General features: G+C 38.7%; 1 protein-coding gene across 1 annotated transcript in view; it reads right to left on the reverse strand.

The window, feature by feature from the left end:
• Positions 1 to 13,541, reverse strand: part of LOC128703688 (collagen alpha-2(IV) chain) — a 208,302-nt gene that overhangs the window by 34,788 nt on the left and 159,973 nt on the right. The window contains exons 22-23 of the mRNA XM_070101287.1: positions 11,088 to 11,187; positions 6,969 to 7,154 (exon numbers count right to left, since the gene is read on the reverse strand). Coding sequence (XP_069957388.1) covers positions 6,969 to 7,154; positions 11,088 to 11,187 — 286 coding nt within the window. The remainder of the gene's footprint in view (positions 1 to 6,968; positions 7,155 to 11,087; positions 11,188 to 13,541) is intronic.

The raw sequence follows: 13,541 nt of genomic DNA on the forward strand, positions 1-13,541 counted from the left end.
AGCAATTTCCTGAGCTGTGGTTTGTTGCTGTTGCAGATGAAGGTCTTGCAGCTCTGTAGTGGTTAGCTCTTCATCGTGGTCCTCCAACTCTTCCACATCCTCCAAACTCACATCCAACCCCATGGAATTCCCCAATGCCACAATAGATTCCACAACTGACATAGGCTCCTCAGGGTCAGTCCCAAACCCTTCAAAATCACTCTCTTGTACACATTCTAGCTACAATTTTCTCCAAGCAGAGTTCAAAGTCCTGCAAGTCACTCTCTCCCAAGTCTTACCTATAAGGTTTATGCAAGTGAGGATACTGAAGTGATCTTTCCAGAACTCTCTTAGGGTCAATTCAAGTGTCTGAGGTCACTTCAAAGTACTTTTGAAACACTGCTTAAGTGTAGAGTTTTTTGAAATTTGAAATGACCTGCAGGTCCATGGGCTGGAGGAGAGGAGTGGTATTAGGGGGTAAGAACTTTACTTTGATGAAACGAAACTCCTGTACCATTTGCTCTTCCAAGTCTGGAGGATGTCCATTACCAGGAGGTACTCAAGTTCCAATTTATTTTCCAGGTGGTAATTTTTCACACTGGCACCAAACACGTCATGGAACCAATCAAGGAAAATGTCCCGTGTGACCCATGCCTTACTGTTTGCCTTCCACATCACACACAATTTACTCTTGACAACACTGTTTTTCTTGAACACTCTGAGATTTTCAGAGTGATACACCACTTAAATCTTCACTTTGAAATCCCCACTAGCATTACTACAAAACATGAGAGTTAGCCTGTCTTTCATAGGCTTGTGTCCTGGGAGTGCCTTTTCCTCCTGAGTAATGTAGGTCCTCTTTGGCATTTTCTTCCAAAAGAGGCCTGTTTTGTCACAACTGAACACTTGTAGGGGTTTGAATTTTTCAGCCTCTATGTACCCCTTGAAGTCCTGAACATATTTTTCAGCCGCTTTTTTTTGTCAGAACTGGCAGCCTCACCATGCCTTATCACACTGTGTATGCCACTTTGATTCTTAAATCTCTCAAACCAGCCTTTGCTGGCCTTAAATTCACCAATATCAGCAGTAGATCCAGGCATTTTCTCTATGAGATGATCAAGCAACTGCCTTGCCTTTTTACATATTAATGACTGCATAACACTATCTCCTGATAATTGTTTCTCGTTGATCAACACCAACAAGTCTCCACATCTTCCAGTATTTGTGATCTCTATTTTGTAAGCATATTTGCACCTTTCGCAACAGCAGCTTCCTTGATTTCCTTTTTCTTGGCCAGGATAGAAGCGATGGTTGTACGGGGTTTGTCATACAACCTGGCCAGCTCGGTGACACACACTCCACTTTCATATTTTGCAACGATCTCTTTCTTGAATTCTATAGTGTTTCTCACCCTCTTTACCAAACGGCTGCCACTAGAAGCTTTCTTTGGGTCCATGGTGGCTTATTTAGCAGTTACAAGCACTAAAAAGAATGGAATAATACAAAATGTATCGTATGAACGTATGGGATCGTCCTCACTGGCTGGTAAACAATGACACACTGGCTGTACACGGAGTGTTCGGGCCATTCAGGCCACACGGACACATTCCAGACAAATGACTTATTCCAAGTTCAGTGACAATCACCGATGCAATATTTTGACAAAAAAAAAACATTACTTATTCTGATGACAACTTAATCCAGGGGTTCACTGTATCTCTCTCTCCTCCACTCCAGTGAGTACATGTTCAAGACTTGAAGGTGTTCCTAGTAGTTTAGGTGCTTTACCAGCCGTCAGTACTGAGCAATATTCTAAATGAGAGAGCACTAGTGATTCGAAGAGTGTCACCATTGGCCTTATTTCCCTTGTTTTGAAAGTTCTCAATACCCACCCCATCATCCTCTTGGCTGTCATGATCTTTAAAAGAAAGGTTAGCTGACATAATTATTTCCAAGCCTTTTACGTGTTCCTTTCGTTCTATTTGGTAACTCTCTTGAGTTTTGCATACAGCATTCCTTTTGAGTTTTTTATTCTTTCCACAACTCAGCAGCTGGAACTTATCACCATTGAACATCGTGTTGTTCTCCACTGCCCACTGAAAAACCCTGCTTATGTCTTCCTGTAATTTTTCAGTGTCCTCTACTGTAGTGACTTTCAAGTTTATTTTAGTGTCATCTGCAAATGATGATACAAAAGTGTGATGGGTGTTTTTATCTACGTCTGCTATGAGGATGAGAAACAGCAGAGGTGGGAGGACAATACCTTGGGAACTGAGCTTTTTACCATGCTGATGCTAGATATTGCTCTGTTTACTACTACTTTTTGTGTTCTGTGTGTTAGGAACCCGAAAATCCATCTGCCTATCTTCCTTGTAATGCCCATGGCCCTCATTTTGTGTGATATCACTCCATAATCACATTTGTCAAATGCCTTTGCAAAATCTGTGTAAATCACATCTTTGTTTTGGTTGTCTTCCAATGCCTGAATTTCAATTTTATTTATTTCTTTGCTAGTGTAGTACATTGAGATTTTGTATTTACAATAATGGGTTGCAGTGCAAAGAGAGCCTCTATTATGCCTAGGCATTATGGGCCGACTTAATTTAATGGCTTACTGACTACTTAACACTAAAGAAATTTATCATAGTTGTGCAGTAGTTCTATTAATTATAATTGAATTTAATTTATACAAACATGGATATATATATATATATTCATATAGTATTCAAAAATGCTTTTTATGAAACATGATTCAAGAGTAGTTTCCAGTAGCTTACAGTATGAGAATGCTACAATTTGGTGAAGGGCAGTACTGCTTTTGGTAGGTATGTATACTTCTATGAGGTAATTTATTAATATATGAACTTGGTCATCTAGTCTTGTAGTTTTAAGATTTAGGTAATTGGCCTCCATAATTCTGTCATAATGGTTCAGCAGCTGTGACAGGCATGATCGTCCTGCTCTAAAACCATGCTGGTTTGGGTTGTGCTGGTCCATGAAATTTATAATCTCTCATCTCATCACTCTTTCGAAGATTTTTATAATGTGAAGTTTGGGCTACTGGTCTGTAATTTTTAGCTAGTGATCTACTACCTCCCTTATGCAAAGGAGCTATGTCTACACTCTTTAATGCCTCTGGTATTTCACCCAGATCTAAGCTTTCTCTCCAAAGAATACTGAGGGCTCATGCTAGTGGTACTTTGCACTTCTTTATAAATAGGGCATTCCATGAATGTGGTCCAGGTGCTGAGTGAGTGGATATGTTATCCATTTCTTTTTTGACATCTATGGGATTTGTACAAATGTCAGTTAGTTGGCCTTCTGCTGGAGTGAAAAATGTTTCTGCATTTTCTACCTTGCTGTCATTTAGTGGGTTGCTGAACACCAACTCACACTGTTCTTTTAGGATTTCACTCATTTCTTGTTCATCGTCAGTATATGAATCTCCTCTCAATAATGGTCCAATTCTGCAGGTAATTCTTAGCTTGGATTTTGCATAGGAATAGAAATATTTTGGATTTCTTGCAATATCCTGGAAGATGAATTATCATTTTATTCGATTTTTGTGGATTTATGAGATTGTTTTATCACCAATGGATTGTATGCGCTCTCTTTCTCAAAGTGGTATTTTCAAGCATCAAGTCATAAGTCTACAATGGCTAGTAGTTCCATAAACAATAGTAATGAGTAATGATTTTTGTTATAAATGTGGCAGCTTTATTCCAACAAAGCAAAGATGAAACATCATGCCACTTGTGAAAACAGTCTGTTTTCACTACTTTTGGGGTCAAGGTCAGAGATCAAGACAAGCTGTAGGCACCTCATTGGTGTTGTGTGACTTTCTACAATTTCTTACTCGAGAGATTTGCTAGAAAGAAGTCATGCAAGCATTTGCAGTCCCGATGAATTGTGATTTCTGTATCACAAGTGTGTCAGAATTTATCAAAAAGCAAATCCACAATAACATATCTGGATCTTCCTTCTGTAATCAGAAAAGTGAAACACTAAGAGAATCTCCTTGTTGAAGTACAGTTGACCCCCGCTTAACGATCACCTCCAAATGCGACCAATTATGTAAGTGCGTTTGTACGTGTATGTTTGGGGGTCTGAAATGGACTAATCTACTTCACAATATTCCTTATGGGAAAAAATTCGGTCAGTACTGGCACCTGAACATACTACTGGAATGAAAAAAGTTCGTTAACCGGGGGTCCACTGTACTGTAATGTCATGCTATAAACTTATATTTCCCTTGGAAGACGAAGAAGCCACTAACTCAAATTCTGAGTCTGAACCAGCTGAAGCCAAGACCCAGGAACCACATCTAGTGACTCAAAGTGACCTTAACAATCTTGCGCATGATCTTAATTTATCCAAGGAAAAGTCAGAACTACTTGGTTTAAGATTGTGCCTGTGAAATTTATTGTACCCAAACACAAGAATCTGTTGAGAAAATGATAGAAAAGCCTAGAAACTTACTTTAAATTAGAAGAATCAATATGTTATTGCTGTGATGTTAATGGTTGGGTTAGGTAAAGTTTGCAGGTCTAATGGATTTTTTAATGCTTGGAGTAAACACTGCAATCCTACAGTGTGACTTCTTTGCATATTGATTCGACAAATTGTAGGATGCACTCAAATCTAACCTTACTCCTGAGGCTGGTATACAATATGCTGCAGGTGATAGCAAAATAGCTGTCCTTGGTGCCATCCAAAAAAATGGTACCACTTTCAGCTGTGCCCATGTTCACAGCCAATCAACTTGCTGCTGACATGGAGCTTTTGATGGTTCTCTTTAGAGTGCAACAGTTTTCTGGCTCAAGTTTGTTCTTTCCTGCTAAAGGACCTGCATCCCAAGGGTTTGCTCCTCCTGCACCAGACAACACAAGGAAACAACAATTCATCTCATCCAGAGTCAAGGGCTACTGTATCTAATAACTGCTCAGCCTACAACATGCAAAGTAAAAGCTGTGTCAAGATGTGCTATAGATATGGCAAAAAGGCCCATATCAGTTCTAGCTGCTGCAGCACCCCAAACAAAAAGCACTGCACCAAAGACAGTCTTAAGAGTAAAACATTATTTTACTCTTTCACAATAAATTTAATCTTCATACAATGGATTACTATGCTCGCGCTGAGAACAAGGCTTGCACGTCCTGTTGTGGCTGCCATGGTTGAGGTCAATGATGAGAATGAGGACATGGTTCTCAGTATGGCCAGAACTCTTCTGAAGCTGCAGGCTGAGAATGTCTAGTCATAGCAAACACTGATACACAATACTCCATGTCTGTGCAGAACTCCTTTGATGCTCTGAGCAGCCAAGATGCATCTGAATGCCTCAGTAACAGAGTTAAAAAGTGCAAAGTGAAAGAAGTAAGTACATAGAGGTCAGTATAAGTCCCATCTAGACCAACTGAAGTTGGTTTGTGATGACAGTGATGAGACTTCTGACCAAAAGACAGTACTTGACCACCCTGCTGACACTACTACTGCAAGTCCAGACCATCCTACTGACACTGTATCTTCTTTCTCTTAACCTACTGACTGACACAGTACAAACTGACTGTTGTTACCCCTTGAGGTCATGACGTGTTGGCCAATGCCATCAAACTTGACCCCCCTCAGTCAGATGACCATTCTGTACATGTAAACCTTGCCTTGGCAGAGTTGAGGTTAAATTTCAGTACCCTGTACAGATAAGTAATCATCAAAATAATAAGCTCTCCATCATGAGGATCTGTGTGTGTATTCCTTGTGTAATAGTTGTTAGAATGTTTAGTGTTTTAAGTGTTGCCCTGTGTGACACCTTACAATGTACAATGGCTATTACTGATTATTCATGTCTTCTACAAGTCCTGGACCTTAAGTTGGTAGCTTGTTGTGCACCAAGTTACTATCTATCCCTTCTTTTGTAGATAACTAACTTTTGAAGATAACTTATTGTGTAGAATCGAAGTTACTTGATATTAATCTTTTTAGTCTGCTAGTCCATATGTATTATAAATGCTATTAGGCTATCTACCCACATGATGGGGATGCCATGCACACAGCATGAACTGAGCTGTCAGCAACAGCTATAGTGTTATCAGACACTGCAAGTCACTTCCACTTCTCTCATATATTCTGTATGTGAACACTGGCTCCTGCCAGCCTGTGACATCACATTAGCTGTAGGTGAAGTTTGAATGTGAACTTGGTTATAGCTAGATCCTGCTAGCAGGACTCATCATTCCACCTTCAATACATGCCTGCAGAGTTTGTAATAAGTGTTCCATAGCCCAGAATTCTGTACACTGACCAAGAGTGCAAGTAGTGCCCTTCCCACCTCCAGGGCTCAAGTCTCACTTACCAGTTTTCCTTAATCCCTTCATAAGAGTTACCTTGCTCACAATCCAACAGCATGTCCATTAAAATCCACTTGTCTCCTTTCACTCCTATTTGATATGCTCACACAAGCCTGCTGGATGCTCAAATTATTAACATGAATTAAATACAGTAGTTTACACTTACAAAAGCATATTAGTTGTCAATCTCACAGCCGTGAGACTGACTTGGAGCAGCTCTGGGGTGTTGCAACCTTTCACCTCAACAATAGCATATCCAATAATATGCTTACTCCCTGGAGGAAGTGAATACATTTGTATTCACTTCCTTCATACTCCCTCCCTCCAATCTGATATCCAAATTTTCATACACTAACCACTCCAAAACTAAATAATAATAGGTAATACAGTAATATAAATAATAATAAATAACAATAATAGCAACATTGTTTTTAAGAAATACTTATACGGAATTTTCTTCAAAACATTGAGCCAACTTTAAGAAAATATGAACATTGCTTAAAAGAAACAGGAAAACTGATAAATTATTTTAAAATAACTACAAAAAAGAAAATGAAAGTAAGACAATAAAATAAAAGTCCAAGACTTATTCATTAAATCTCAAGTATTGTACAGTAATAAACTACAAAAAACAATATTATGTACCTGGATCTCCTCGCACCCCCTTTAACCCAGGGCGGCTGATGCCTGGCAAACCTTTCGCTCCAGCTGGCCCATCTATGCCAAAGTCCCCTGGTTGACCTTTCTGTCCATGAAGGCCTGGTCGGCCTGACTGCCCTGGGCGACCTTCAATACCATTTTGCCCAGGTTCACCTTTTCTACTTGGTAATCCTGTACAATATGAAATTTAGATATAAAAAAAAAAGAGGTAAACTTTTGATTTAACAGAATAAGAGTGTAGAGAAAGTAGGTGGCAGTGGTGAGTGTGGTGGAGGTGGGTGGTAGTGGTGAGTGTGGTGGAGGTGGGTGGTAGTGTGGTGGAGAGGTGGGTTGTAGTGGTGAGTGTGGTGGAGAGAAGGTGGGTGGTAGTGGTGAGTGTGGTGGAGAGAAGATGGGTGGTAGTGGTGAGTGTGGTGGAGAGAAGGTGGGTGGTAGTGGTGAGTGTGGTGGAGAGGTGGGTGGCAGCAGTGAGTGTGGTGGTTTGATGACCATGATTTGCCATAATTGAAACAATAATGGGTAATTCTGTAATCAATAGATCTTGTCACTTGTATATATAGATGCAGCATATTTTTTTTTTTTTTAATATTTTTCAAGTTCATTAAATCTAGAGTTTACTATTAAAATTATCATACCAAAGTTCAACAGTTATAGTACCATGTTCATGAGATACTTTTGAGTGAGGCCCCTGGTGTAATTTACAGAGAATTATATACAGGGCAATAAATTAGTAGTTATGTGACATTTCTTGAAAGGGAATGTACAATTTACAGGGATAAAAAAGAAGAAAGTTGAACACAATAAAATAACGATAAAAGTTTTTAACCCTTTCAGGGTCAGCAGGACCTCTCCTAAACTTGTTCTCAGGGTCGGAAATTTAAAAAAAAAAAAAAAAAAAAATTATTATTTTTTTCTTATGAAATAATAGAGAATCTTTTCCCAATGATAATGACACAAAAAATATGAAATTTGATGGAAAACTTACGGAATCATGCTTTCGTGAAGTTAGTGGTCTCGACGATGTTTACGCAGTGGCGATTTTGCCCACTTTGAGCCCTATTTTCGGCCAATTCCAATGTACCAGTCAACAAAAATCATAACTATTTCACTAGAACTCCAATTTTTTCTATCGAATGAGTACAAGAAACCACCCATTTACCGATTTCAACTATCCAATAAAGTGGTCCGAAATTGGCAATTTTGCCAATTTCACACAAATTTCAAAAGATGCCAATTTCCAAAAAGGGTCCAGAATAAACAAGACAGACATTCCTGGCACTAAAATAACATTTCCTCTGTTCATTAGTCATGTCCCCAGGCCTCTGTTACATTTCTTTTGCTTTCCACTTTGAATTTTTATTCTCGCAAAAAATAGAAGATTTACTGTTATGCAGACTACTGCATTAATGTAGCAATAGTGTAGAAATGGTATAAATAATATCAGCGCACTTGTGAAAGAATATTAGACTCACCAGTTGATGTGTATTGGACACATGGCATGATTTATTTACTTTTGAACTTTGGCAAAAATCGAACATTTCTGCTACTTTGAGCTGAATTTCAAGGTACTTTTCATTGTGAAACCAATAAAAATCATCTCAATGTCCATAATATGTCTTCCACTCTATAAAATGAGACCAGGAAAACTAGAATACGTACAACCATAAATAACATACGAAAATACACTGCAAAGTCGCTGTTTTAAACCAAAAACATGGTCGGAGTTTTTTTCTCATTATGCACTGTGAGCTGCATAATTTTTTTATACTGCGCACACTGACCACATAGACCCATTCTTTCATATGTGGGCCCACCAGCTTTCTCTCGCTACATTTGAAGGCGCTAGAATTTGTGTGTACTAGTACGGCACCAACCCTGGCGTGCAAGCTGTACTAGTACGGCACAAACCCTGAAAGGGTTAATAAGGAAAGAGTAAATTGATACACAAATGTTTAATGTTTAAATCTGTGAGACCATGCTGCCCTCAGAATTTTCTGCCCAGGTCTTAAGAGTTTCTTTTTCAATGTTCTTATAAATGTAGAATCCCAGTAATCTTATTAGCTCTTAAACTGTTTACCACACTCATACCACTGATGGAAAACTGTTTACCATGTAGATTATCACTGCATGGAAAACTGTTTACCATGTAGATCTATCACTGCATGGAAAACTGCTTACCATGTAGATCTATCACCTCGTGGAAAACTGTTTTCCATGTAAATCTATCACCTCGTGGAAAACTGTTTACCTTGTAGATCTATCACTGCATGGAAAACCGTTTACCAAGTAGATCTATCACTGCATGGAAAACAGTTTACTATGTAGATCTACCACTGCATGGAAAACTGTTTACCATACAGATCTACAGCTACAATGAGAAATGACTGTCATGCAGTTTACAGAATTAGCCTTTTAAAAATAACAAGTGGGGGTGACAAGATCCCCACAAATAATAGTTTAAGGGCTAAGCATTACAACGGATTGCTGTATTTACAGTTTATCCTCCAAAAGTGCATGTTAAGCCATGGCATTACATGGCCCACTCCATGGATCAATACTGACAAGACAGTTGCATAATAATTCATCTGTTTACCATCATCTGTGAAACAAGTTACTCTCAGCACTTATTTTTAAGTTACAGCTGGTATTTGATTATTATTTTATTCCCCTTCATTGTCAATATATTTCATAATTACTTTGTAGTCTGAAGTTCTTGTGTTTGGTAACTATAGAGCTTGCTTCTTCACTGAATTTGCTGCTGCCTTTGTTTCTTAATTACGTATTTACATGTGACAGTTTTCCTATTTTGATTACCAACATAGTTTCTATATTTTGTGTTAGTACTGTACAGTAAATGTTAGTCATTTTTATTATGCTGTATACACTGCTATAATGTAGTATGTATTACTCATTTTTGTTATATTGTATATATATATTTCTGTTATTCTTGATTTTATCTAGGGGAGGCTCTACAATATAATTTATATAGTCAGGAGTAGTCCTTTATCACGTTGGTCCACCTCATTTTGATTTGCTTTTTTTATTTCATCACTGCCATTAACATTAAGAACTGCATTTTTGCTAACTACATGTATTCCTCTATTCTTTTTTGCTGGGGAAGGGGAGGGATAAAGACAAAAGATGTGGGATTTAGTAATAGATTTTTACTAAAGATGACAAGGATGTATGTCGGCATTACTAGCAAGTGCCAAGTGAACTTCAGCTGATACAGTACAGGTACACCACTGATTTCCTGGAAAATGACAGTCCACCACCTCTTTTAGTTTGGGAAAAATTACAAGCACGCTTGAAATTGCCATGACTGCCACATATGGGCCACATACGCCATTATGTGAAGAATTCATTCTTTATATTGTTAACACTACAGTTGCTGGTGATGATCCCTTGATTCTGTGTGATTCTTAGCTTATTTTGCTTACATTTAACACTAGTTATAGAGTGGTGTAGATGAAAAAACTTACTATTGACAAGTTAACTGAGTTGGCTTGTTATATCACCAAAGGGATAGAACAACATACCTTCATGACAGAACAAGAGGTAATAAATCTTTATTTGATGCATGAAAAATACACAGATCAAAGCACATGAAACAACTTGGACAAGATGTTTAAAAAGATTAGCTCTGCAGTTCCAGAAAAATTCTAAAATTTACCACTCGAGAGAAGTATCCTCCAACATTCTTTGAAGTCACAGCAATTAATAAACCATGATGCTATAGACACACAAGAGGTGTATAATTGCTAGGTCACCAGTGTATTATGTAATTATCATTACATGACATCTATTGGTCCAGCAAATTGGATAACCCGACAAGACTTTAGAATATAACACTTGTTAAGTGTTTCAAGAGTTAATTTTAGGTCTGTATGTCACATTATGTAAAAGAAAAAACAGAAGCTAAATTGATTAAGAGGAATTCTGATATTCTGTCCTGTTATGAGTTTCAGAATAATAATCAAAATCTATTCTTAACTAAACATTCATTTCAAGTGACTGTTGTACATAAAAAGTACTGAGCAGGTGTAGGATTATTAGCACATTTAATTTTTTTACAAAGTGATACAAAAAAAAAAAAATACTAACCTTCTAGACCCCGAAGCCCTCTTACACCATCATCACCACGATAGCCTGGAAGTCCAGGTCGACCGCGAAAACCTTCCTGGCCAGTGTCACCGATTGAACCCTTAAAAAAATTAAAATATTGCATACTACCATATTATTGTATTGAACAAAATACTGTGAATGCTTGCCTGTGTGCCTATGTTTCTTTGCAAATTATGCATGTCAACTTGTTTCTCTATATTCAGCTTTTTCCATTTCATGGGCAAGTCTTGAGGTTTGGTTTTCTCTGGGTCTGCACAAGCTACACTGTCAAGATAATTGCATTATACTCACACAACCATAGATGTATTAAAAAAGAGGTGACAGACTGAAAAAAAAAACATTACAGCCTCTCCTCACTTAATGACGGAGCTCCATTCCTAGGACCACGTAGGTAAACAAACTATTCGCTAAGTGAGGAGCATACTATAATGGTAGTGGGATTGTGTCAACCATCTTTGATATTGTTTTAATGCCACCTTTGCACCATTTATAACATGTCTGGTATATTTATAAATGTTTATACAGCAGTGTACTGTATACTGCAAGAAACAGAATAGAGGAAATCAGCTCTAACATACATTATTTAGGTATGTATACTGGTCAGAGAACCCGTCATAAGTACAAGTCATCGGTAAACGAATAAGTCGCTAAGCGAGGAGAGGTTATATACAGTGGACCCTCGTTTTTTGTAAGCATCAGAAGTCGTAATTTTCAAAAATCGTAACTTTTTTACGTCAAAATATCAACTCGCGAATCATTGTTTGACTTGCAAATAGTCGTTCATCCCAGAGACGTATGCATGGTTCCGAGTGGCCCGACACTCCATTCACAGCCAGTGTGCCACTGTTTATCAGCGAGTGAGGATGAGCCCACAAGTTCATATGATACATTTTGTAATACAGTGGACCCCCGCATACCGTTGGCATCACATAACGTTAAATCCGCATACCGATACATTTTATCGCTAAGATTTTGCCTTGCATACCGCTAAAAAACCTGCTCAACGCTATTCGTCCGAGACGCGTCTAATGTGCGGCCTGAGCCAGCCTCACATGTTCCGCTGGTGACATTGTTTACCAGCCAGCCTCCGCGGTAACATCCAAGCATACAATCGGAACATTTCGTATTATTACAGTGTTTTTGGTGATTTTATCTGCAAAATAAGTGACCATGGGCCCCAAGAAAGCTTCTAGTGCCAACCCTACAGGAATAAGGGTGAGAATTACTATAGAGATGAAGAAAGAGATCATTGCTAAGTATGAAAGTGGAGTGCGTGTCTCTGAGCTGGCCAGGTTGTATAGTAAACCCCAATCAACTATCGCTACTATTGTGTCCAACAAAACGGCAATCAAAGAAGCTGTTCTTGCCAAAGGTTCAACTGTGTTTTCGAAACAGAGATCGCAAGTGATGGAAGATGTTGAGAGACTCTTATTGGTGTGGATAAATGAAAAACAGATAGCAGGAGATAGCATCTCTCAAGTGATCATAAGTGAAAAGGCTAGGAAGTTGCATGAGGATTTAATTAAAAAAATGCCTGCAACTAGTGATGATGTGAGTGAATTTAAGGCCAGCAAAGGTTGGTTTGAGAGATTTAAGAAGCATAGTGGCATACATAGTGTGATAAGGCATGGTGAGGCTGCCAGTTCGGACCACAAAGCAGCTGAAAAATATGTGCAGGAATTCAAGGAGTACATAGACAGTGAAGGACTGAAACCTGAACAAGTGTTTAATTGTGATGAAACAGGCCTGTTTTGGAAGAAAATGCCAAGCAGGACCTACATTACTCAGGAGGAAAAGGCACTCCCAGGACATAAGCCTGTGAAAGACAGGCTTACTCTGTTGATGTGTTCCAATGCTAGTGGTGATTGCAAAGTGAAGCCTTTATTAGTGTATCACTCAGAAACTCCCAGAGCGTTCAGGCAAAAGAATATCCTCAAGGCTAATTTGTGTGTGCTGTGGAGGGCAAACAGTAAGGCATGGGTCACTAGGGACTTTTTCTATGACTGGTTACACCAAGCATTTGCCCCCAATGTGAAAGATTACCTAACTGAAAAGAAATTAGACCTTAAGTGCCTCCTGGTGTTAGACAATGCCCCTGGTCATCCTACAGACGTGGCAGAGCGACTTTATGGGGACATGAGCTTCATTAAGGTGAAGTTTTTGCCTCCTAATACCACTCCTCTCCTGCAGCCCATGGACCAGCAGGTTATTGCAAACTTCAAAAAACTGTACACAAAAGCTCTGTTTGAAAGGTGCTTTGTAGTGACCTCAGAAACTCAATTGACTCTAAGAGAGTTTTGGAGAGATCACTTTAATATCCTCAATTGTGTAAACCTTATAGGTAAGGCTTGGGAGGGAGTGACTAAGAGGACCTTGAACTCTGCTTGGAAGAAACTGTGGCCAGAATGTGTAGACCAAAGGGATTTTGAAGGG

Source organism: Cherax quadricarinatus, chromosome 76 (genome assembly GCF_038502225.1).
Source record: "Cherax quadricarinatus isolate ZL_2023a chromosome 76, ASM3850222v1, whole genome shotgun sequence".
NCBI lineage: Eukaryota > Metazoa > Arthropoda > Malacostraca > Decapoda > Parastacidae > Cherax > Cherax quadricarinatus.